This window comes from Ictalurus punctatus, chromosome 1, assembly GCF_001660625.3.
Source record: "Ictalurus punctatus breed USDA103 chromosome 1, Coco_2.0, whole genome shotgun sequence".
NCBI lineage: Eukaryota > Metazoa > Chordata > Actinopteri > Siluriformes > Ictaluridae > Ictalurus > Ictalurus punctatus.
The window spans coordinates 24634841-24662770 of NC_030416.2; the positions used below are offsets into that span (position 1 = coordinate 24634841).

The 27930-nt window shown below is 40.0% G+C and overlaps 1 protein-coding gene across 2 annotated transcripts in view; it reads right to left on the bottom strand.

Annotated features, from left to right (window-relative positions):
* Positions 1–9899: 9899 nt before the first annotated feature.
* The window catches only part of bckdhb (branched chain keto acid dehydrogenase E1 subunit beta), a 59349-nt gene continuing 41318 nt past the window's right edge, over positions 9900–27930 (bottom strand). Inside the window, exons 9-11 of one of the 2 annotated variants that reach the window (XM_017477373.1) lie at positions 27792–27878; positions 10679–10819; positions 9900–10192 (exon numbers count right to left, since the gene is read on the bottom strand). In XM_017477373.1, coding sequence (XP_017332862.1) covers positions 10679–10819; positions 27792–27878 — 228 coding nt within the window. In that variant the 3' untranslated portion in view covers positions 9900–10192. Of the gene's footprint in view, positions 10245–10678; positions 10820–27791; positions 27879–27930 lie in introns of both variants that reach the window. The other variant, XM_017477364.1, reaches the window with a different exon arrangement.

Genomic DNA, 27930 nt, shown 5'->3' on the forward strand with positions numbered 1-27930 from the left:
AGCAGAAGCAAAAGCAAGATTTAAAAAACAGTGCTTTAATCTTTTGTACCTTATATATTTATTCCTTTGTGCTTAAAACCTGGCTTTATTTGTTCTATATGCTCAGAGTACTACATCCAAAAAAGAACCCAAATTCCATTTTAATATCATTCTCACACACATCAGCATGGCTGGACAACCTCATTAGCGGTGCTCTTCCACATACAGTCTATCGCCTATTTTCTTTTGAAACACTAACTAGATTAACTGTCTATCCATTTCCTATCATAAGTGTCATAAGTCTACCTTATTTCTTTTATAAAAGTAGTTGTAAGCAGTTTCAATTTGATTTCGCCACCTAACCAAGATTTTTCTAGGTATTTGTAAATCCAAGTCAAATGCAAACTCAGTACATGCAGCCAGTCACAATACTCAAAACCCCACGCACTACAGAAATCTAAAGAAAGAATTAGCAGAATGTAAATGAGCCTGAGAGAGTTTTATGTTAAAACTCAAATGCACATTACTTTATTGTGACTCACAATGTTCAGGTGCTTTATGTGAGTGCAGTCAAAAGGCTTTCACAAGGCTCACAACCTTATTTCATGCTATAGAAACGTATTATTTTGAAAAGTACCTTTCTTTGCAATTTCTAGCATAGTGGGATTGGCTCTGGGTCCACCATGACTCTGACCAGGATAAAGCGGTTACTGTGGATGAATGAATGATTGAATTTCTATCATAAATTCCACCTTACACCACCTTGTTGAGTAAGCAAAGTTTGAGTACACATTGAATAGTTCAATCTCTTTATTTTAAACATAATTCATTATTGCAGAGGAATTGTTTATTCATAAATATTTACAGTGAGAGGTTATGCCTTGTCTCTCAAGGGGTTACTCAAAGAATATTCATGCTTCCAGGAGGAAGGCTGTGTTGAATGTGTGCAGCTGTTAGTGTAGAGAACTTCTGAGTCATTGAGAGTTCATTAGTGCATGTTCTCCAAATGTATCAATAGGTATAACAGATTGGCTGTGACACAGTACCACTCAGATCAATATTTTTCTGAGACACCAAGTTCCTACTGTGCCCATAGGCCTGGACTTGTCCTGATTCCATCTCTTCAGTGTATGTGAATATGGTTCAGCAGTCAAGGAAAGCAAGCTCTTTGCACCATTCCCTCAATGGCCTCAAATGATTAATCTCTTTACCCAGATGCCTTAGTGTTGACTCCTTCAGCACAACTGCAGCCAGTTTTCACAGAGCGGCTGCTCAAACAGGGCTTAAGTACTCAGTACTGAGTTTACAAAAGCATTTAAATTGTTAGTGATAAAAAGGTAGGTTGGGTGAAAAAAGCACCGGCTCATGCCTGAACTAATGAAGTTTAAGAAAACACATCTGTGTGAGTGATATGTGCATGGAATAATCTGTATTTGATGCAATATAAAAACTACAACAGATCAGCAGCAACAAACAGTCCCCTCTGAAAGTATTGCAACAACAAGGCCTTTTCTTTTTGTTATACACTGAAGACATTTGGGTTTGAGTTCACAATATGAACATGAAAAGAGAGATCAGAATTTCAGTTTTCATTTCCAAATTCATAAAAGGTATTTTTTTGATTTTAGTGCAAAATCTTCTGGAATTTCATCTTTCAGCATGACAGACAATGACCCAAAGCATACAGCAAAATCAACAAAGCAATGGCATAACCAAAAGAAGATCAATGATTTCGAATGACCTAGCGAACAAAGAGATGGGAGGTGGCAGATATACCATGTCCTTAAACCATGAAGACTAGTGGTCCCCTGTGCCTTTGTCCTCACCCTCCAGTACTATCTGTATGGATAGACCTTCACTCTCTCTTTGAACAGAGCAGGCAGGGGAGTTGGCAGCAGGGTGGAAGGCTGCTTGGTCTGAGTCAGACAGTAGGGATATGCGGAGGTGGAGGCGTTGAGTGGAGTGCCAGTTTGTGAATGGTGGGTGGAGCCGGGAGAGTGGGAGATTACAACTGTGGGGGATTTTGCTAACGAGTGGTCTATGTTTCAGTGAGTGGCAAGGATAAAAGGGGGAGACACAAGAGCCATGAGAGAGGGATAAGCAGCACAGAACCGTGTGTGTGTGTGCATATACAGAAATATAAAATTGCTGAAAAGTGAAGAAAAATAAAAAGCAAAAATAACCCCCCTTTTGAGTTGTCCCAAGCCTGCCTCCCATCTCCTCAATTCTGGTCAAATTGGAAAGAATGTCACAGCTTCATATTCATCTTTTGAGCTCAAAACCAAATGTATAGCAAAAACAAAAGATTTGGCCTTATCATTCCAGTACATTTGGCGGGGACTGTAGAAGATACTTAAGCTAAATGCTGAGGTATCTGGGTGTACTTTTAACCTTTCACTCTTCACACTAGCTGACATCAGCCTCTGTCTGAATACCAGCTTTAATGAATCCAATGCTTCTCATATGTGATTAATTATCAAAAGCTGGCTAAAGAGCAGAAGATGAAATTCCATCATGAGAGTCGCAGTCAAAATCTGTGACTGAAATGTGTCAAAAGTTCAGATAATTATTACTACATTTACATGTGTGCATCAACAATGCATATGCCTTGCATATTGAGTAAACATTTTTTTGTTTTTGTTTTACATTTTTACTAATATTCATCAAGACACCTTTGTCACTTGTCATGTAAGTAATGGTGGGATGCTGCATAATTCTACAACATTCCTGCTCTGAAAGTCAGTGTCAGGCATAAATGGTCAATCTAATGCTGAATAAATCTAAAATTACATAATAAAATTACATCCATCCATTCTCCATGCCGCTTATACTACACAGGGTCGCAGGGGAGCCTGGAGCCTATCCCAGGGAACTTGGGGCACAAGGCGAGGGACACCCTGGACAGGGTGCCAACCTATCACAGGGCACAATCCCTAATACAATTACAGATATGAAATAAAATGACATTACAGCACTGTTGACTTCTCGATTCTGGTTAGCTAGAAGGTGTTAATTATCTAGAACAACAGCTCTGACAACTGTGGCAACAAGCTACATTATTTATATTTATTATTTAACTTTATTTTATTAGCTTACTTGTAGAGGTCACAGAATGGTACGTCAGTGAATAATGACTTGAAATAATCATGAAAATAAGTTAAGATAAACGTTAAAGCTTGCGCCCTAAAAGCAGAAGTGGACCCTGCCTGGCCCGCCCAGCTACTGTGGTCTAGAACCGCTATTGCTGCACAAAAGTCTCTGAAAAGCTAGAAAATAGAAAATGCCCTTGGCCATAATTGCATAATTCCATAAATCCGGAACTAGAAGCATGACGTCTTGTTTTGTATCAGGCTTAATCATGAAGCATTACATGAAAGGCTTCTCTGACTAGAGATGGATGTTGTTTTTGTTGTATACACATAATCATTGACACTGACTTCAGGTGTGACAGACTTGCCCTCTCCAACACAATGGCATTTTTACATAAACAATCATTCTGTCCATCTGTCAAGCCAAATTATTTGCATGGGAAGGTGTTGTTTTTTTAAGCACCCCTTAGCAACAGTTAGTTAGCACTAGGGCCTGTTTCATACAAAGATGTAATTCAGCAAGCATCAGTTAAGAAGAAAGATACAGCAGTTCACATATCCTTTTGGTGAAATCTCCCAAATTTTATGTTAAGATAAGATAATACTTTATTAATCCCAGACGGAGAAATTAGGGATTGTGTTAAGACAACAGCACATTAATAGTAATTATTTCATTTAAAGTAAGAAATTCAAACCATGACTTGACTACAAGAAATCTATGTGCTAAATAATGGTGTGTCTGTAGTACTGTGCATCATAACTTCTCTGGTCCTCAGAATGATGGATTTTGTTTTCTTTCCGCAACCCCATTTTTAGGTGAATAAATGTGCCTAATATGGGACATGCGCCACAAAAATTTTATAAAAGGGGGAAGAGAAATTAAAGAGCACATAAATGACTTTTAAGTAAATGTTTCTGTAATGAACATTAAGAAGAACAATTGTGACAATTACCAGCATTTCAGCATTCAGGAGAGAGAATAAATGTGACCATAATGAAAAAAATACATCATACATCACTGAAACAACATATGTTCAAATACTCATTATTAAATTAATTTTTTTTTTAATATAACACTTTTAACAGTAGACATTGTCACAAGGCAGCTTTACAGAAATCTGGATGTAGATTTAGAACCCTCATGAACAAGCCATAGGCAACATGGGCAAAGATAAACTCTCTGTGATGACATGAGGAAGAAACATTGAGAGGACCAGAATCAAAAGTCAACCCATACTGTTCTGGGTGATAATGTATAGTGTGATTATAAATCATTCCTGTATACAGTTCTATATACTTATTTGGGGATTACTGGTTCTCTGGTTTCCTCCCACCTCCCAAAAACATGCTGGTAGTTGTATTGGCTATAATAAATTGCTCCTAGGCGTGAATGTGTGCCCTGTGATGGACTGGTTTCTCATCCAGGGTGTATTCCCGCCTAACAGCCTGTGTTCCCAGCATAGGCTCTGGCTCCACCCTGACCAAGATAAAGCATTTACTGAAAGGGAGTGTATTTAAGACCCATCTCAAATCAGGTTTTTTTGTACTTCCTCAAAGTCATAAAATTCTTTACACAATTATGGCATGAATACCAGGTTTGTAGTGAAAAATGTTTTTTTTTTTTTTTTTTTTTTTTTTTCTTGCCAGACAACTGTTCTGCAGATTCTTGTTGGTATGGCATGGTGCTTAAATGCCTTGGACACACTTCCTGTGCCTTTATAGAATAGGTATCACATGTTTTCAAAGAATAAGGACTGCATGTACAAAAAATGCCCAAAACCAAGTTAGGAAATATGACAAAAAGATGGGAATGTTTTTTATTGTCTTCCAGCCACACAGAGGTAGGGCTTCATTGTGGAGGATTTCTAAATGGAAGTGCCACCGAAAGGACTTGGTGAGGACTGAGACACATCAGAGAGGAAGACCCAAACCAAGTTGAAATGTCCCAGAAGCCCCAGCAGCTCCTGAGAATCCATCCTACTGGATATATATGGATAGTATACTGGATATACTACAAACTCTAGAACAGCACTTTCTGTAGGCTGGTTTTGGCTAATGGTGGGAGAATCAACTTGTAAACAGGGTTGGGAGGGTTAATTTAAAAATGTTACATATAAAAATAAAACAATCTGATTACTTTTGGATTACTTCAAGGTCATATATGTAAATACAGTCAAGACAAAAGCAATATGATCTAAATATTTTTTTTTTACTGCTTATTTTAGAGCTTAAAAACATGTTCAATGTTTGGATTTGTTTCAAGAAAATCAATCAATAAATTAAATATCACTGTCCCTGATGCAGGTAACATTACATCACAAAAGTTAGGGTGACCATATTCTGGTTTTCCAAAAAGAGGACACCTTTTTTTCATGTCTTAATAGTGTTCAAAACAATGTTGCTATGAATGCAGATTTTAATACACTGAAAAAGACACTATTAGCATCACATAAATATATATAAATTCTTTTGAATTTACTACATTTACCTATATTCTTTTGAAAGTCCATGGAATAAAATAAAATATTAGATGCCACAAGTGTACCTCCTGCCATCATTTACACATTTGGATGACCATGTAATACAAAGCAATGTGATAATGTGAAATTAAAAATGACCTTATATGGCCATTGTTTCAACTTAGCACAGCTGTCATTTGCTGCTATTGTCAAGCAATTGTCTGATGCCGTAGACAACAGCGTTTCACCTTCCCACGTTCGCTGAGAGTAGGTTAATGGTTGAGAGGCAGGAATTTGGCCAATAGTTTCTGCAAGCCTTTTAGAATCGACCAATTGGTGTTGCAGAAGGCAGGAATTAGAGAGACGGGTTAAAAAAAATGCAAATATGAGTGCAAATATACGCACACATATTACAGTATTAGACCATAAGCACGTCATAATGAAACTAAAGCTGAATCCCAGACATTTTCTCAAATTTAGAAATCCCGGCTGGAAGCTTTTTTAAGGTCTGAAAAAGAGGACATATGGTCACTCTAAGAAAAGGATTTCCGAGAACAATTTGTGTTAATTTCTACCAAATTAACTTTGCGCAAAATTTATTTGCGCATGCACCAGGAGGTTGCTCATGTGAGTCACGACTGCAAGAGAGAACCAAAACTATAATCAAGCAGCTGTCTATATTGTGTTACGTCAAAAGATTAATTTCTTTGCTTTTAAATGAAAAAAAAAAACCTGTAATCCTGATAGTATTCCCATTTTTTACAAAATGTACCTGTAATCTGATGACTTTGTTTTTTGTAGTAACTGTAATGGATTACAGTTACCAGTTTTTGTATCCTGATTGCATTACTTGCATTCCGTTACTCCCCAAGCGAGTATTGTTACAAAAGTTTCTTGAAAAAGGACAGTTATTTACAAGAGCAAAGAGTCATTGCGGTCATTGTTCATTTACCACAGGTGAGTATAAAAAAAAAATAATAAAAGGAAAGACGTTTTCAATTATGCATAGATTTGCTGCCATGTATCAACCATTATGCAGTATATTTCCTTATCATATACAATAAAATTGTTTAATGATTGAGATTTATCAGATTGTTATTAGACCTAAGAACATCATCTAACAGTAAATTAATTTGTACAGCAATCTTGCTTTCATCAAATCCATTTACATTCTCCAGGAGCCTTGCCTGAGTCTTATTCAATTCTACTACTTATTCAGCAAGCTTATTAAGCACTTGAGATGAAGTACAACCCCAATTCCAAAAAAGTTGGGATGCTGTGTAAAATGTAAATAAAAACAGAATGCAATGATTTACAAATCTCACAAACCCATATATTATTCACTGTAGAACATAGAAAACATATCAAATATTTAAACTGAGTAAATGTACCATTTTAAGAAAAGAAATAAGGTGATTTTGAATTTGATGGCTGCAACACATCTCAGAAAAGTTGGGACGGGGCAACAAAAGGTTGGAAAAGTAAGTGCTACTAAAAAGAAACAACTGGAGGTTTTTTGGCAACAGGTCAGTAACATGATTCGGTATAAAAAAAGAGTGTCAGAGAGGCAGAGGCTTTCAGAAGTAAAGATGGGCAGAAGTTCACCAATCTGCGAAGAACTATGTCTACAATTCGTGGAATAATTTCAGAATAATGTTCCTCAACGTAAAATTGCGAAGATTATGAATATTTCATCTTCTACAGTACATAATATCATCAAAAGATTCTGAGAATCTGGAGAAATCTCTGTGAGCAAGGGACAAGGGTGAAAATCAATATTGCTTACCCATGATCTTCGGGCCCTCAGGCGGCACTGCGTTAAAAACAGGCATGATTCTGTAATGGAAATCACTGCATGAGCTCAAACACCTCCACAACTTATTGTCTGTGAGTTGTCTGTGTGTTCACCTTGCCATCCACAAATGCAGGTTACAGCTCTATTATGCAAAGAAGAAGCCATATGTGAACATGATCCAGAAACACCGTCGTCTTCTCTAGGCCAAATCTCATTTAAAATGGACTGAGGCAAAGAGGAAAACTGTTCTGTGGTCAGACGAATGGAAATTTGAAATTCTTTTTAGAAACCATGGATGCCGCGTACTCTAAACTAAAGAGGAGCGGGACTATCCAGATTTTTATCAGCACTCAGTTCAAAAGCCTGCATCTCTGATGGCATGGGCAGCTTGCACATCGGGAAAGGCACCATCAATGCTGAAAGATATATACAGGTTTTAGAGCAACATCTGCTTGTATCCAGATTCCATCCCATCTTTACTTCTGAGAGACTTTGCCTGTCTAAGATACTCTTTTTATACCCAATCATTCTACTGACCTGTTGCCAATTAACCTCATTAGTTACAAAATGTTCCTCCAGCTGTTTCTTTTTAGTAACACTTACTGTTCCAACCTTTTGTTGCCCCGTCCCAACTTTTTTGAGATGTATTGCGGCCATCAAATTTAAATTTGATTTGAATTTCATCAAATTTCCTGTTTAAACATTTGATATGTTTTCAATGTTCTATTGTAAATAACATATGGGTTTATGAGATTTGCAAATCATTGCATTCTGTTTTTATTTACATTTGGAATGGGGTTGTACAAAAGAATCTCCTACAGTTAACTAATCAGGAAATTCCTTGGCACTGTTGCTATATGTGGCATTTCAAAATGCTGAACAAATTGATAGTGCCGTAATGCCATCTGAAGCATAGGACACCTCCACTACCTCGTCCAAGGGAGGGCCTTGTTTTGATCTGTGGTCAGAGGCTGCTTTCACTCCAACCAAAATGACAGGTACTATTTTATCTTTGCATCCTCTCCATAATTTGCGGTCAGACGCCTCTCTGGTACTTTGATGAGGTTGTTAGATACTTGGTGATTAGTGGCATTGTCTAAGCAGTTTAACCTTTTCTGTTCTTTTTTGGGGTGGTTTGTCTGTTTATTTGCTTTTTGTGTTTGATGCCAAAGCCACAACCTCCCACTGAAACAAACCAAAAGCAGCTACATGATGTGCAGGATCATAAATTAGGGGACCACAGACAAGATGGTGCTATATATGATAAAAGCCTTATAAGTGGAGATTAAAATTTCCTTATGATCTTTCATGAGGTTGGATTACAGAATGCTGGCTGGATAAGGTGCTCATGTCAATAAGACATGACATGTTCCTTTGAGGGTAGGCCAGCAGCAACAACTGTGCACCACCTGCAGATCTTTTTGTTTATTACCCCCCCTTCTATTTTCTCACTAAATTAGTCATGGCCAATTCCCATACATCAGGCAGCTTTCCCCTATCACATGACTGCTACCAACCAGGGAGGGCAGAAGGCTAACACATGATTCCTCCCTGAAGCCAGCCGACCAAATCTTTTTGAACTATTCCTCATGCAACGTCAAGGGGTGGTGTAACACACTTGGAAGAAAGCGCTATCTACCCACTTACAAATACATGAGCTCACAGACAAACAGGATTGGCTAGTGTCACTGTGACTGATAGGGGATAGAGAGTATGCCACCCCCTCCCACTCTGAGACCATAATTTTCTCTCTTGGACTCCGGGCCATAGATGATTGTGGCTTTATAAGGATTTGAACTTGATGCAGAATCTAAACCTGAACATACCAGCTTAGATACCATGCAAATGAATTTATACCAAGCATGTGATATGATTCCTGGCTTCAGATATACTTATTATACTGATCCTGATCAGCATACAAGAATACTGTATTTTTGGCAACAAGAAGGGTGTCATATGTTGCAACAGATAAGACGTCATTTTGAGAAATAAATGTGTGGAGTCCTAGGACTCTCCTTTTAAAAACAGCCCAGACCAGATAGAAATACTATTGCAATGGAAATGGTGACAGAATTGATTTGCAGTCAATAATAAATCTACAGAGTGAACCAATTTATCTACAACATTTGATAAAACATCTGTAACCCTGGCAGAAGAAGTGCCAACCAACAGAATGCCTGTATATATAGCATTGTACTAGGCTTTGTGCACATTCTTAAGACTCATTATTTGAAACTGATTCAATGCTATCAATGTGACATACCTCACAGTATCCTATATCCAGTATATTACTTTTGAAGCTTAACGTTTAAGAAGACAGGCAGATAAAATCTAATTATATTTCCAGACTTTTAGCAACACCTAATCTGAATAGTTGAGCTGATCTAATAAAGTTAGGCTGATCAAGAAGGTTTTAAAACAAACAAACAAATAGCAACAGTGGTGGACCCAATAGTATTTGTTTTAGTCTCACCTTAAAGTTTCCTTGAGATAAGAATGAAATGGAATGGCTTAGAGATAAGAACTTAGCTAACTTAACTTAACTTAGTATGTTGACAAACCAAATACTGTACAGCATCATGATTAATATCTTTAATTTGTTCAGAAACCAAAACACCCAGAATTCAATGTGACAAAGAGATTAAACAGAGGTAATCACAATGTAACAGCAAAAAGGGAACCATTCAGCCACCAAATATAATTCAAGAGCACACACTAGTTATCTGCATCTTAGTGTTCATGTATATTGTTCCAGACGATTGACCACTGAAGTTCTGTAGTTATAGGCCATGTTCTTTCATCCTCATGAGTTGTCTGTTAGTCAACAAGGGTAGAAACCACATCTGCGATGAGTTCATTGTTTCCAGATTCTACAGACAGGGAAAGCATAATAGGAAGAGTTTCATGTTGACGTGTCTAATTCTGGAGAAGAAAGAAAGATGGAAAGGAGGAAAAATGTGTTGATGCAAGCAAAAAAATCAGCATTTAAGCAGCTGACGGCAAAGACTCAAAAACCAGCCCTGAACACAATAAAATATACTAGGGAGTACAGCAAGAAAGAGATACAAACAATGAAATGAAAATCCTTCACAGACTTAATTTCTACTTAGTCTTAATTAACTGAGATGGGTGGATTACAGGACTTCTTCCCCTATCTTGGCTTTTATGACTGGTACTCAAAATAACACAATTAAAGTGGATTAATATAGTCTGAGGGAGATGTGAGCAGTGGTCTTATTCATTTCAGTAAGTATTACTCATCAGGTTCTCCAAGACAAATCTGCAGTAACACAGTATAACAACTGACACTGTAAAAAAGAACTAGTTTTCAAACTTTATTTGTATTTACACCTCACCTAATAGTTGATCATTCGTTTGACAGCCTCAAAACATTTCCATTTGTCCGGGATATAGAAGGGTTCGAAAATGTGAGGGAAAGGTGTATCATATCCACACACCCTGGCGATGGGTGCCTCCAGGTTTAGGAAACATTCCTCCTGCAAACAGAACCATAACATAATTGAGTCACAACTACATGGATAATGTGCACTTGTTGGGGGAAGACCTGTTCCACATTTCCTTACAGGCTACATACACTTAATCCATGCTGAGAACAATGCCTCTTTTTTCTTGATGCATAAGAAATATCAATGAAAAACAACCTTATGCTACAGCCATGTTTCGTTCTCATGTTCTTCATAAGTTATTGGCAGAGAGTTTAAAAATCATGGCCACTCTTGTGTCACTGTATTATATCCCATCTCACATTGGGGGAAGATTCAGTCAGCGCTCTCCATGGGGAAGCCAGGAAAACCTAAGCAAAACTGACAAAATCCCCACACTTTCTTTACTCAAAGCCACCCAGTCACTGCTATTCCAAGCAATGCACAAAGCCCATTTAAAATAATGTCATCATTCACTTTAATTTTCTGATTCCCCTTACAGAGGCAGAAATAACTGGAGAGAGATGTGAGATAAGCAGAGCATGACATAATACACAGTTCTACAGTCCAATAAGTCAAATGCAGAGCATGGGAATCATGTTTTTCAGAGTCATGTTTTTCACCAATTCACACTTGCTAGAGTTCAGCTGTCCCTATTTCACACCAGTTACCACTCTGGTAATACGAGTAACTGCTGGGATAAACATGAAGCCAGCCACTGCATATTTCCAAACGGTGTCGCACTATAATGGATTAAATGTACTTTTTTGTCATAACTATACAGAACATAACCCATAATTAAAAAAGGGGGGACATTTTTAGAAATTTTCTTATTTTTTTTCCAATTAATAATTAATACTGAAATCTTATTTAAATAAGTATTCAGACACTTTTTCAGTACTGTAAAAGTAACAGTTACAGCTTCCAGTCTTCATGTGGAAGTCTCTACAAGCTTTGCAGACCTGAATTTGGGCAGTTTCTCCCATTCTTACTGGCAGATCACCTCAAGCTCTGCAATCTACAAATCTCTCCACAGATATTCCATTGTGTTCAAGTCTGAACTTCGTCTGGGCCACTAACGACATGGAGACTTGTCACAAAGTCACTCGTGTTGTCTTGGCTACATGCTCCGGGACATGCCTCTAAATTCCCAAGATCTCAATCTGATCAAGCATCTGTGGGATGAGCTCTTCAAACATGTCCGAACCACGGAGGCCACCTCGCAACTTGCAGGATTTAAGGATCTGCTGCTAATGTGCCAGATACCACAGCACACCTTCAGAGGTCTTGTGGAGTCCAGGCCTTGATTGGTCAGAGCTGTTTTTGGTGGCACAAGGGGGACCTACACAATATTAGGCAGGTGGTTTTAATGTTATTGCTCATCGGTGTATGTTCTGAAGAATGAAGAATATAATTACTATACACATATAGGGAAAGGGTCCTTTTATTCACCCATGATGTGGGCTATTGACTTGCATATAGTGTACAGTTCTTCTCTTCTTGCACATCAAACACTGACAATATAGCCCCCCGTCCCCCCAAAACCTTGGCTGCTAATTATGAGTGGTTAGGCCTGATGAATGTGGGGTATTTTAGCGAACATTTTTCCCCATTTCTTTTGATGCTCTATATCTGTGACTTCATTTTTTCCCTGCAAACATTGCGTGTTCCTCAATAATGTTAACCAAAAAACCCATTTGGTCAAAGGCAATTAAGTGACATCAAGGCTTTAAATAAACATTCTGTGAAAACTCTGCTGTCATTAGTCAAAAAAGCTATTGGTCACCTCATATGTCAGAGCAATTTATGTGTTATCAAGGTTGTACTCCAAGTCATTATTACACTGTACGTTCAGCCTTTAAAATAATAAATGATGTCTGTAAAAACACAGATTGCCAACAGTATAATCTAAATGACATCATTAGTGTTGATGAACTACTGATAACACTATGACTGTTTGTCTTACCCATCTGTCTTAGTGTTGATGCTGGTCTGAAACTGTAATGAAGTTTTCTTTTTTGTGGCTTTGTATCATGATAATCAAAGCTTTGGCCAACAATACAACAATAAATTTCATATAGAGTAAAAAGTGATTATATAAATCAAACACTCATATATTCAACTTAATTAATTGGGGAAACTAGAAATAGCATTTTTTCTTGTGGCAAAAGATGGCAAAAAATGATTAGCACCCCTAAAGAATATCTGAAATAAAAATAAAATCAACAATAAAATAAATACAATTCCTGAAAAATATATTATTATTTTAATATTCACAGTCACAGTTTGGTTGGGGTTGTCATGTTATAATTTATTTATTTTTTTTTTAAAGTTAGTCACCACCTCCATAACAACAAGAACTGTTGAACAAATGACGCACTGACAGCAACCCACAAAATGTATAACCTGAATTTTGTTGAGAACTTCACTGGAACTACAAATGGAATAGTTTATCATGCTCAGATGAGACCAAATTAAATCTTTCTGACTATGCACCAGACTAAACCCCCAACACCACTGTAAAAGCATGCAGTTTAATCAATGATTTGCTGTTTTGAAATTAGTGGTCTGGAGGTGCTTATTAAGATTGATGGCATTATTAATTCTGAATATTGGCATACTGTATGATGGCTTGACCTGTACAGGTCTGAATAGAACAGACTCTGTTCAGTCTCCCGTCCAACAAGAACAAAAAATAATACATGAATCAAATAAAGCGTGGTTTAAATGTGTGCTGTGAATATTGAAACAGCAATGAAAAAAGATTCACCTTCTTTGTAAGAACTCAAAATAGCCGTTCTCCAGTTCTCACCTGAGGGCCTGCATTTCTACAATACCAGCCAGGAGCTAGAGTCTCTTTAAGATTTAAGGCAGATGTAATTTTGTCATATAGCCTCAAAGCAGAGGAGTTCATCTGCCAAGCCAGTATATGTCTGGGCAACAGCTTCTCCTTAGTGCTTTCATTGACTAGAGAACACACATATATACATATATATATATATATATATGTATATGTGTGTGTGTGTGTGTGTGTGTGTGTGTGTGTGTGTGTGTGTGTGTGTGTGTGTGTGTGTGTGTGTGTGTGTGTGTGAGTGAGAGAGAGAGAGAGAGAGAGAGAGAGAGAGAGAGAGAGAGAAATCCTTAAATACACTTACTGGAAGGGCACAAGAAGTGCACAAGCCACCGGATCTGGACAGTGAGCTTCAGCAGAGCTGCAGCTTTACTAGAGTCAGTGTTTATCTATGAGAAGTGCATGATTACATGCAATATACTTTAAATGTCATTGTAAAAATAAGACAACATGGCAGTCTGTCTCCGGACAGACTTTTGCTTTGAGGCATTACATAAATATTTTAGAGCTCAAACACTGCACTCATAAATTTGGACCATGCAACGGTCCCCCAAACAAACAAACAAAAACAAACAAACAAACAAAAATAAATAAATAAATAAATAAATCACCAGCCACAGACTGTAGATTACTGAAAGTGTAGAAATGCTCTGAAATGATAATTAAAATGCTAGTATTACTAAACCTATATTTCCAGAAAAGAGAATTGAGAACTGTTTCCTAGTGGAAAGTCAGATTTCAAAAGTCACATTCTGGCATCCACTCTGTATCTGGTATTTTCTTATTCTTGAATAAGAGTGCAAAATACATTCAATCAGATGGAGTTTAAGCGGCAATATTTTGTGTTGATTTGGTGCTGCTGAATAAAGGCTGAATGAAGAATTCTGAGACAAAGAAGGGTATGAAAACGTGTTAAAAATGTACGCACATACAGCCTAAAAATTATAACTCATCTCAGATGTGCATGTATCTGATAAACCAAACAGGGGTATAACACAGTGACACTATCACTATCTGTGACATTGAAAGGGATTTAATTCATTTATTCATGTTTTTTTTTTTTTTTTAATAAATATTAAACTTACCACTATGCCCTGAACTGGAAAAAAAATAACAACCCAACAACGCAGGGGGCAAAATGTTAGGACTGTGAGCATGGTCTATGAATTCCTCAACATCAACCTCATACAAAGTCGTAATTGGTAGAGATGTGAGTGGGAATGTTTTTTAATCACACTTGTGCCACTAATATTTTTGTTTGTACCTGCATGTGATATTTTCTAATAAATTTAGCTTGTTCTTCTTTCCAAAATATAAAGAAACTAATATCCTCATTTAAACCACCGTGACCCTGAACAGGCAGTTACTAAGGATTAAGGAATGTACTCTGTAAGAAGTCATCTTTCTTTGTATATCTGATCACTGAAATCTTTTTCGTGTGATATTTTTTTTTTGGCAATCCCAGGACAAATACATACCTCTAGTTCCCATCAAGCGTTCTTTGTAAAAAAAAAAAAAAAAAAAATATATATATATATATATATATATATATATATATATATATATATATATATATATATATATATATATATATAATAAAAATAAATAAATAATTAAAAAACAACAACAACAACAACAACGAATGTTAAAAAAAAAAAAAAAAAAAAAAGGAATTCCAAAGTCCACCACCTTCTCATATCTGTACTTCTATCCATCTAGAACACGTGCTCATTCCAACTAATGTATTCTTATTCAGGTAAAACCAAATGTACCAAATCTTAGAACAGTTAATACTGTTTAAAAACTCCCAACCCTTAATTGCTGAGTATGATTGTGATCACTACAATTTACAAATTTGGAACAAAAATAAAATAAAATAAATAAACAGGATTAGAAGTCTACAGCAACACAAAACTCCTGTTGTTCTGTGAGAACACTTCATTACCTAAAAATACAATACCATGATTTTAAATCACAGCCAAAATTAAAGTCAATGATCATCTACAACCAAAAACAAAGATTGCTCATTGAGGAGCTTGTAATTTCTGAGAACACCATTGTTTGGAATATGTGATTGCTTCAACGTGCAAGACTCAAACCATAAATTAGCTGTTGTGTTAGCTGAGAATAATTGACTCAGTAGGTCAGTATCATAGATCTCAAACCAAATAAGTGAGTAATTTTTAATATTTAAATCAGATGATGATCCTTCATGAATTTTTAGATAACCCACTTTTGGCAGCAGTGAATGACTGATCAACACGTTCCAGCCACTAAGCCCAAAAAAGGAAAAGAAATAGAAAGCATGAACAAACTAAATTCAATCTTAAATTTCACTGCTGTTTGCATAGTGCTCAAAAGCATCTAATGGAGACTTCACGACTCCATAAATGCTGTATTTAAAATGCATAATAAATGTTTACGCAAAAAGTGACATGTATTGAAGAGATGGGTATCGTCACAATATTTCCATAAAGAGATTCTTCCAGTGCTAACACTGCAAGACATACAATATCGTTTATTTTAGTTTACAAATCTGCCCTTCCTCCTCAACACACGTATGCAGGGTGTGAGTAGGGTTACTCACGTTGATGAGCTGCTCATCACCACAACTCGGCATTAAGAGCTCTCACAGTTGAAGGTTTAATTCCTATTGATTCAAATCACATGCAAAATTTGAAGACAACTAGGTCAGGTGACTGGGCTCTTGTAAAATGTGGTAGGTCTTCTCTGAAGTCAGTGTGTAGAAATGTGTGCTTTTTAGAAGCAGCTGGTTATGGCAAGAGCATAAAGAAAATACTGCATGTGGTTCAAGTTTAATGTTTAATCCAGTGCTGGTGGAGCCATTCTGGGAGGTAAAGATATCCAGGCAAAAAGCATCAGCTAGGCTATTTATGTAGTTCACTGATATGAACATCTGAGGAAAGTCAGAGTATTAGTTCCTATTCTACATACCTGAGATGCTGACCGCATTTTGATGTTTGCATTCTTCTGACGGCATGACCACATTTCTGGCCGATTTCACCAAATGAAATCGTGGAAGCGCTTCCACAAAGGTAAACGCTTTTATATGCATTTTTGCAATCTCTAAAACAATTTCTAGTACACGCCTTTGCTATTAACAAATTCCTATAAAGGAAGCATGTAGTGTGTGCTAAACAAACAATAACTGAAACTTTGTTGAACAAGAAACAGATGAGTGACAAGAAGAGCCAGAGTAGAAAAGTGTTTTAAGAGTACTGTCAGAAAGACACTTTTCACCATCCCTCTCTGGGTACCCCAAAAGACCATTCAGATAATCATGTGAGCTGAGCCTTTCCTTCTTTCTCATACACACATGCACACACCTCATAATGCCAAACAATGACACATGACACGGCTCCAGTCAGGACAGGATGCTTTCATCCCCTCACACAATTCCAACTGCCTTCATGAGCAAAAGGGAGAAACAATAATCCAACTATTCCACTGAGGTGTCCAGGAATGGCTAGATCGACCTAAAAATCCCTTTGTTCCAGCCATGAATCCAGAAATAACAGGACACAGCACTCCTCTCCCATTCTCAGGGAGAAACTGGAAGACTCACTGAAGACCATATTGCAGGCAAGTCCCTCAAAGTATAACTGTTAGTAGATGCACCGATACTAAATTTCTCAGCTGATACCGATAGCCGATTATTCAGGGTGACATCGGCCGATACCGATAGCTTGGTGGTTTTGTGGAAATAATTAATAATAATTAATTCCACAATTCTGAAGGAAATGCAAACAAAAACTTTATTCACTCCATTTCAACAAATTGTTTCACAGTAATTAGTCTCATAAACAGAAAACACATTACTCAAATTAACATTAACTAAATTCTGAAGATTAAAGTAAGATTTCTTAACTTTTTGAATGTTATTAATTTATATTAAAATGGACTGAATTCTAAAAAAAAAGCTCCTGTTAGTCTCACATTCACACACCACAAACAAAAGCATTTCTACTTCATCATTAACATCAAACTGGTAATATATAATATAAACTTTATTTTAATGATATTAACTCATGAACATTAACTGGATATGAAACATCCTAATCTACAAATATATTTTTCTGTGCAATATATACCTTTTTTGTCAACTCTACTTCATTTAAATCTTTCAACTGTGTACTGGCACTTTAATTCAGCGTGAGCAACTCGAGCAGCGCAGCAAATAAAAAATTAATTCGTCTCGACATCGAAACTATTTCACTGCTGCAGCATCCGGTGTAAAAGCACTCATTCGTTAACATGCACGCAGAAAAAAATACGCACTGCTTCTGCTCTGCTGCAGCATGCGGTGTAAAATTTTAACAGTGCAGAGCTTACAAACTGCAGTTTGGTCATCATTGTCACCCAATTCAAAGTAAGTTTGAATTCGATGTTTTCCAGCCCTCTTTTGATTGACAGGATATAATTGGCCCTGCTCATCGGATGTTGATGGCCGATAGCATGAAAAATCGCCTTTATCGGCCGATACTGAATATTGGCCGATACATTGGTGCATCACTAGTTAGTAGTCTTGCAAACCAGTCTTCTGGCACAGTACATTCTTGTACATTTCATTAATAAATGTGGCCAAAACCAACCTACTTTTATAGAAAGAGGTCCTGTGACTGACATGGCAGAGTAGCTCATAACTCTTTAATAACTTTTCAAATTGGGACTCCATCAGTCCAGTGACTAATTGTGTTCATTGTTCAAAAGCCGGTTTCCTATTGAAAACCGGTGCACAGGGATCAGACTGCAAGCATTAAGATTCTGAATCTTGTGGCCAGAAAAGTGTTTATGGGCCATGGCCAGAGATTCTGAGGCTGAGACTAGGTTTTTTGAATGTGGTGCTTAGGCAGCCAAATCATAAGCCCGGGTGCCGCAGACAAGATTATAATTCCAGGGAATCATATTTTTTATTCATTACTGCCTGACAAACACAGTGGACAACTGACAAGGCAATCCCAGGCATGTTTAAAAGGGAAGCACCTTATGGTCCAGGCTCATCGCTCTTTCACTCACACATAAAAAGGTGAATATTTTCCATAAGGGGAGCTATTGATAATTTAGTAGCTTTTAGCCCAATATCCACGTCAGAGTCAAACTTACAACCACCGCAGGGCATTTGTTCCATGGCGGATGGGTTTGCTATCTTTTCTTTTTCCATGTTATGTACTGCTCAATCAAGACTATGAAGTATCAAAGGGAAAACCACCAAACAAAACAAAATCTACAGTAACAAGACTGTGCTATCGTACTGGGTAGGTCAATTAACCCGTTCAGGGATTCAACCCTGTTCATTCAAATCTGTGGAATGTGTTTTAGGAAACACATTAAATTAAGATTTTAAATGAGTTTTAAAAATGTCAAACCCTGGTCTCACACCAGCAGCAATGCAACAAAGCAGACAAAAGTCTTTAATTTTCAATGACAGCTGGTTATCTACAACTGAACAACCATTAATTAGGCAAAGTGGATGGGGAGAATTATGCAAAACCTATGAGTATAACTTGCAGAAAAGAGAAGCAAAGTGATGTTGCAATTACCAATAAGAGAGAAGGATAACGTTATGCTTCTTTTTCCTCCCTATTGTGAAATGGCTCATGGTCTGGTGCAAGAACAGCAATCCATCTCTCAAAGTCGACAGAAGAAAAGAGATGAATGTAGACTTCAGATTGCACTGATCTCTTCCCCCTCTGGATAAAAACACCCCCCCTCCCCTCCCCCCACCCATCCTCACCACGTTCTACAGGGGCACCATAGAGAGTGTCTTAACCAGCTGCACCACAGTCTGTTTTGGGAATTGCATCTCTAATGTAACTCATGCAACATCTGTAAGCCCTCCAGCATTGTGAAGAATCCCTCACATCCCTCCCACAATCTATTTGCCCCTCTGCCATATGAAAGAAGTTTCTGCAGCATCTACTCAGGGACTACCAGACTAACAGCTTCTATCCCCAGGCTGTCAGACTCCTGAACACTGTGTGACATACACATCACCCTAGTATACAAGTAACACCCTTCACTCCAATGCACAAACACTAAATCATTAATGATGGACATGTCACCATTCATTTATTGCACTGATGTTCTGTTTACATCACACAGACATTTTGATTATACTGACTAATTACAGCACTGCACTGTCACTTATACACCACTTCTCTCAGGTTACTATCACACCCATTACTGCACTGACACTTTATACTAAATTCCCATTCTTGTCACAGTTATGGACCTTATGCTTATTGTAATGTCTTACTGTCAAAAAAAATCGCAGTAGCTTCATGTGCAATGAGAAGGTGAGTAGGTAGGCTACAAAAGTAACTGGTCATACTCCATATGAATTTTACACTCCATATGAAAGTTACAACCCTAATGCTGTTTAATGATGGAAGGGCAATGTGACAAAAATATCATACAACAATTCTTTAAAACAGTTACACAACACTTATCACAACATATAGGTTTGCTCGCAATTTAACGCAATACAGTAGTGTTATTTAATGTCTAGATGTCACTTCGCAGCGAACTCGTGACTACAGTTCCCGGAGTGCAGCGCGAATGACAAAAATGGCCAACAAGAACTATACTTCCCAGTCACGCATGCGCTCACATTCGCCGGAGTACTGATTGCGGACACCTGTGCTCTATCATAGGTTATAAAGGACCTCGTTAACATCAGATCCTCGCGAAGTAAACGCTCAGAACTAACTTCTCTTTCGTTCACCAAGCCGTTGTTCTCATTTGGATTTTCCCGATTCTCAAACGTCTTACCTTGTTTCTTGACAACAATTACCTGCCCTGCCCAGTGTGGACTGTTCACCCGATCACCTGACTTGCTTCTGTCTTCCGTGTTTGTCTTCCCCCTGACCCTCGCACTCTAGTTCGGTTTGCCTGCGCTTGCTTCCAAACAAGGTATCGTAACAGATTACTTCGCCTACTATGGCGGCAGCGGGCACCCCAGAATGGCAATGCTATATCCTCGAACAGAACCGAGCGATAAATGTGCAGCAGGACCCGATAGTGCACTTAAACGAGCAAGTGTCTCGCGTGTGTGTCCGTCCACGTCACCACCTGCGCACATTTCACTTCGAGCGGCAGCGTACGGTCAGCCAGCGCCGGCTGCGCAAATTCCACCACCGCCGCCTGTGCATATTCCTCTACCAGTGCAGGTGTATGTTCAGCCAGCACTGGCTGCGCACGTTCCTGCCGTGCCGCCTGCGCACTTTCCACCAGAGCCAGCACCCACAGCCAAGCCCATGCAGCTCGGCCAGACCCGGCTTCATGAGGCAGAGAGGGAGAGGCATCTTCATGAGTCTCGCTGCTTCTATTGCGGCGAGGGCACCCACACAGTGACCAACAGAGGGGAGTGCCGACAGCCGTCCTCGTTGCCAAACGGTGAGTCCACTCCAAACACACATTTTACATGTATTCGTGTTACCTGTGAAAACAGAACATTTGGGGCGGCCTTTTGTGCTTTCACCTCGTCAACAAACAGTGAGTCCACTCCGAACACACATTTCACATGTATTCGTGTTACCTGTGAAAATAGAACATTTGGGGCGGCCTTTTGTGCTTTCACCTCGTCAACAAACAGTGAGTCCACTCCGAACACACATTTCACATGTATTCGTGTTACCTGTGAAAATAGAACATTCAGGGTGGCCTTTTGTGCTTTCAGCGCTGATCGACTCAGGAGCGGCCGGGAACTTCATAGACCAGAAAACTGTGCAGGACCTCAGCCTTCCCGTGCACCGCCTGCTCCAGCCACATTATATCCAGGCCATAGATGGGTCTCTCATTGGGGGGGGGGTCATATCCCACTGTACACTGCCACTAGTATTTCAAGTTAGTGCCCTCCACCACGAAACCATAGTCCTGTACGTCACGGTCTCCGCCTGGCACCCCATGATTCTAGGCCGACCTTGGCTGGAGCTCCACAACCCCCAGGTCTCTTGGACGGACAAGCAAGTTACCCAATGGTCCCCGTATTGCCTGAGTAACTGCCTGAACATCCCCAAGGTCCCTTTGGCTACCATGACATTGAAGAGCCCCATGACTCTTGTTCCAGTCTCGGTTCATCCCGAATATTGGGACCTCAGTGAGGTATTCCGCAAGGAGAGAGCAAGCGGTTAACCACCACACCGTCCCTACGACTGCGCAATTGAGCTCCTTCCCGGAGCCAGCCCACCTCGAGGTCGTGTATGCCCTCTCTCCCAAGTGGAACAAAGGGCCATGGAGGAATATATTCAGGAGGCCCTCCAACAGGGGTACATTAGACCTTCCACATCCCCAGTGTCCGCCGGGTTCTTGTTCATTGAGAAGAAGGTGGGGGCCTACAACCGTGTATCGATTACCGGGGCTTAAACCAAGTGTCAGTCAAATACCGGTATCCCCTGCCACTGGTTCTTGCAGCCCCTGAACAGTTAAGATCTGCGACCATTTTTACGAAGCTGGACCTGAGCAGCACATACAACCTGGTCTGCATGCGGAAGGGGAATGAGTGGAAAACGGCATTTAGCACCACCTCCGGGCACTATTAATACTTGGTCATGCTGTACAGGCTCGTTAACGCCCCCTCGGTGTACCAGAGACTAATTAATGATGTCCTGAGAGACATGTTGGGGAGGAGTGTCATTACATACATCGATGACATACTGGTGTATTTGGCATCCCTGGAGGAGCATATCGGCCATGTCTGGCGGATGTTGCGCTGCCTACTGCAACATCAGCTTTATGTAAAGTCCGAGAAGTGCGAATTCCACCAACACACGATCTCCTTCCTGGGATACATCATCAGCCAGAAGGGGGTCACCATTGACCAGCGTAAGGTCCAAGCGGTGGTAGAATGGCCCACGCCCTGAACCGTCAGGGAGCTGCAACGGTTCCTTGGCTTTGCGAACTTTTACCGACGGTTCATTCACGGTTTCAGTACGATAGCACAACCCCTGACGTCCCTCTTGCATGGCAAGCCCAGGCGGCTCGTTTGGACCCCAGCCGCCCAGGAAGCACTGGACAAGCTCAAGAGGGCCTTAATGACAGCCCCCATCCTCAGGCACCTGGATCCCTCCAGACCCTTCGTTGTGGAGCTTGATGCCTCTGAAGCAGGGGTAGGGGCCATTCTCTCACAGAGGCTAGGAGATAAGCCCAAGCTGCACCCTGTGGCGTTCTTCCCCCGTAAGTTGTCGTCAGCGGAACGCAATTATGATGTGGGGAACTGAGAACTCCTGGCAGTCAAACTGGCCCTAGAGGAGTGGAGGCACTGGCTGGAGGGTACCATGCACCCGTTTGTTATTTATACCGACCATAAGAACCTTGAGTATCTGAGGACAGCCAAATGTCTCACGCCTCACCAGGCCCGTTGGTCCCTGTTCTTCTCCAGGTTCCAGTTTACCTTGTCATATAGCCCAGGAGATAAGAACACTAAGGCCGACGCCCTGTCACAAATCCACTGCCCTGAAAGCCGAGCAGACCACGGAGATTATATCCTGTCCCCCTCCTGTATTGTTAGCACCATAGAGTGGACATTGGACCAGGCCTTAGCACGCGTCCCCAGGTCACAAATCCCGGCAGAATGTCCTCCTAGCAAGCATTTGTCCCGAAGTGATACCGACTGGAGCTCATCACCTGGGCCCACACGGCACTTGCGACGGGCCACCCGGGGATACATCACACCCACCGACTACTGGCTGAGAAGTACTGGTGCCCCCACATGTCTAGGGAGGTACAGCACGTAGTGTCCTAGTGTTCTACATGTGCCCAGGCTAAGGTACCGTGTACTCTGCCAGCTGGTAAGCTTATGCCCTTACCTATCCCCGCACGCCCGTGGTCCCACCTGGCCCTAGACTTCATCACGGACTTGCCGGAGTCGAAGTCCCTGTGCCACATTCCACTGCCCACCATCCCGTCTGCCTTTGCCACGGCTGAGTTCCAACATGTGTTCAGGTATTTTGGGATCCCGGAAGAGATCGTGAGTGATAGGGGGCCGCAATTCATTTCAAGAGTCTGGGCCAGCTTCATGGAGAAGATAGGTGTCACCGTTAACCTCACCTCCGGTTACCACCCCCAGGCCAACAGACAGGTAGAACGGGAAAACCAAGAAGTCGCTAGATTCCTCCGAACCTTTTGTGCCACTAACCCGGAGGATTGGGGCCATTTCCTTTCCTGGGCAGAGTATGCACAGAGCTCCCTTCGACACTCCGCAACACAGCTTACCCCCTTTCCGTGTGTCTTGGGCTACGAGCCGCCTTTATTTCCCTGGAATGCCAACCCCACCGACTCACCAGTGGTGGATGAATGGTTCCACCGGAGTGATCAGGTCAGGGAACGCACACATCAACATCCAGTGCAGGCCTCACGCACTGCCAAACGAAAGGGGATCATCACTGGAGGGATCACCCCAATTACCAACCCAGGCACAGGGTGTGGCTTTCCACGAAGGACCTAAAACAGCCACTCCTGGGCAGGAAACTTAACCCCAAGTATATTGGCCCTTTTCAATCAAGGAACAAATTAATGAGATCACATACCAGCTGGAATTACCCAAACATAGCCGCATCGCCCCGTCATTCCATGTCTCTCTCCTTAAGCCAGTTATACCGGGCCCCTTAGCCATGGCGGTGCCAGGTGACTCCCCACCCGAGCCGTTAGAAATTGACGGCCAGCCAGCCTACCGCCTCTATACCATCCTAAATTCCAGAGGTCGGAGCAGTAATCTTGAGTACCTGGTGGACTGGGAAGGATATGGCCCAGAGGAGCAGTGCTGGATCCCGTCCCAGGACATTCTGGACCCAAGCCTGTGCAGGGACTTCCATGCCACTCACCCAGCAAAACTGAGACCACGGAGGAGAGCGAGGCCTCGGAGGGATTCGGCTCCCAGAGTGAGCCCTTTTGGGCCCAGTCACGCACGCGCTCACATTCGCCGGAGTACTGATTGCGGATATCTGTACTCTATCATAAGTTATAAAGGACCTCGTAAACATCAGAGCCTCGTGAAGTAAACGCTCAGAACTAACTTCTCTGTCGTTCACCAAGCCGTTGTTCTTGTTTGGATTTTCCCGTTTCTCAAACGTCTTACCTTGTTTCTCGACCACGATTACCTGTCCTGCCCAGTGTGGACTGTTCGACTGATCACCTGACTTGCTTCTGTCTTCCGTGTTTGTCTTCCGCCTGACCCTCGCACTCTAGTTCGGTTCGCCCGCACTTGCTTCCAAACAAGGTATCATAACACTAGAAAAGTCAACTGGGCTATCATTTAAAATATCAATATTAAACTGTCATATCACCCAGTCAAACATGTCTGCAACACTGTTCAAATAAATCGCTTGCAGCAGAAATTGAAAATGTGAATATAAAGTGTGGCTTATGCAAGCCTTAATGGTCATTATAATGGCCAACTTAATCATCCTGAGGATTGTGCATTTTAGTCTCGGTTTTATTCTCATAGGCTCTTAGTGAAAACCCAATGTAGGTGGGTAAACCATACAACATAACTCTTAAAAGTTTTTAAAGCGTTCAGCATTCCATGACTGCTAGAAGTGTTTAAAAATCATCTGGATTTAAATGTGGATTTAAATGCTGTTTAATGGTGCAAGAGTATTGTTTCTGCAAGAAATGCACGATATTTATAAGGAAAAACACATTATAGAATCCCTTTGCCTGGTGTCTCTCTGACTACGTTTACATGGACAGCAGTAATCTAATTATTGACCTTACTCTGAATAAAACAATATTGTGATTAAGGTGTTTGCATGAGTCGCTTTTAGAATACTCCTTTCACGTTCCCATTTTACATGTTATGGAACATAGAGCAATTAACATCACACGTCATTACGTCCCCATGCCACGCCGTCCGACGTTCCCTCCAGAATTTCACGTATCGACATACAGTTCGTCTTTGTTATGGTACCATATACAGTTTTGGGTGTTTTTATTTTTCATTTTACGAAAGCTTAAAGTGCAGTTGGTTATTTGTCATGCTATACGTGCAAACAAACGACAGCTTGAAGCCATGGGCTATGTCCGAAACCGTGCACTTACTTACTATATAGTAGCTGAGATACATGTATTTCGCCTAATATACAGCAGGTAAGAAAGAGGTTTCGGACGCAGCCGTGCTCTTTTGTTTTCCGTAAAACAGTTGAGCACTGCCGTGTGTGTACGTGTCCTGTCCCAAAATGCAGTGAAAACTCCCACACGACGTTAATAGTGTGATTAAGGTGTTTACATGTCTGTAATACACGTCGATAATGCGACTAAAACAGGAGTACTCCACATGTCTTAATTCAGTTTGTGTTTACTTCGGATATGACTTTAATCGGATTAAGGTAATAAAAAATTGCTGTTTACATAGTAGTTTCTTATTCAGAGTATTGTCTTAATCGGCTTAATATTGGATCATTGTTGTCCATGTAAACGTACTGATTGAGGATACCCTAATCACACTCCTTTTTGTACAAGGTCTTGTATAAACATCTCAGAAGCCAAAATGCACATGCATGACTTATTTCTGAACTTTTCCTCAGCTTTTAAAATCAGCCAGCAATATATTTTTGCTAAAAAATTGCTTATGTATTTGAAATATTGATGGAAATTTTGTGGCATGGAATATAGACTAAATATTCTCGTCTCAGATTATGATGGTTAATGACAGTTTGTCAGAGGTGTGTTCCTCAATGGCTCTCATAACGGCTGTGAATTCCCCGATATTGCTGATGACACACTGACCATCAGATAAATGGTTGTTAGTTAGATGTTGTGATTAGCTCTTCTTCCAACTCAATACATCCAAGCTTTCAAAAGATATGGTCATTGATTTCAGAAGGAAATCATCTCACCTCAACAGACCTTTAAAATGGAATCCTGTTTAATCATGGGAGCAATCAAAGTTTCCATAAAAACAAGAAGATGAAGTAAGCAAGTTAAAGGTAATATCTGACGTTTGTGCTAGTGCAAGAAACATGAAGGTGCAAACATACATTCATTCATAGCCGACATCGACTGTCGACATAGTAGAATTACACTTGAGTGTAATATTAAGTTCAGAGCTCCCAGCAACAAAAACAAGCAACTTGAAGTACAATTCTGGGCAAGCTAATGAAATTGGTTAGCTAATGATTTTATGAATTTAACTCTAATAGCTGTTAAACCAAGAAAGGTTACTTAGTGAATACCTGTGAGGCATCATCTAGGTAAAAGCCTTATTTTTAGTGCATTTATTCCTCTATACAGTCTTTATATACAGTATGTATACAAGGCAATTCCATCTGGCTGATGCATCAACCCCCACCACATAAACAGCTCCAGGAAGCACATGCATACAATCAACACACAGTTACATCTCATGAATGCCTGGGGGAAAAAGATCAAGTACAACCTCGCTAAAGCCTGAGACACTTCATCAAGTATCATAAACTTATATACTATACTATTACAACTAAATCAGTAAATACTAAAAAGCACCTTTCTCTCTCTCTCTCTCAACTGCCTTCTCAAATCTCAGAGAAAGAATGAGATTATGGTGGTTGTTTAAACTGTACATTTATGGGACTAATGTAATAGGGATGATACTTAGAGAATAGATTTAGATATGCTCAGAAAGAGAAACAAAGATTCAGAAATCCCTTAAATCACTCACCACGAAGCATAAAAAAGTGACCGAGAGAAAAAAAAAGAGAGGATTCTCCAAGACGACGCAAGCTAAAATAGCGTCAAAGAATTTAAAAGTTACACATGAGTGAATAGCAGGACTAAGTCTGTGGTTGGCAGGTCACATAAATAAACTCTATGACCCAAAATTTTACAGAAGTGCATATGCAACAGCAATGGGAACAGACAGGTTTCATTCTGTGAGCTATGACAGTAATCACAGCCTTGATGATAGACTAGAACATGATCATTTACTAGCATATTTTAGTTAACTGGGTTCTTCTATCCTATGTAGGGAATAAAACAGACAAGCTTAATGCATTAATGCATGAACTAATCAGTAGTTACCAAACATGTTTTTGTTAGATGATGATTAGTCTGAGGTAATTAACTCTAAACAATCTGTTCAAATAGAACTTTGCAAAAAAAAAAATCCTCTAGCTTCCTGAGGACGCTGTCTAACTCTCAGGCATATAAGACATTTAAGCTGCAAGGGTGTCTGGTTTTTACCTGAACTGTTGTGGTGATTTCGGCAGCAAAGCCTCCAGTCACTGGAGCCTCATGACTGATCAGCAGCCGTCCTGTCTTCAACACCGACTATAAGAAAAGAAATAAAGGCACACAAAACATTACTTACTTATACCAGTTA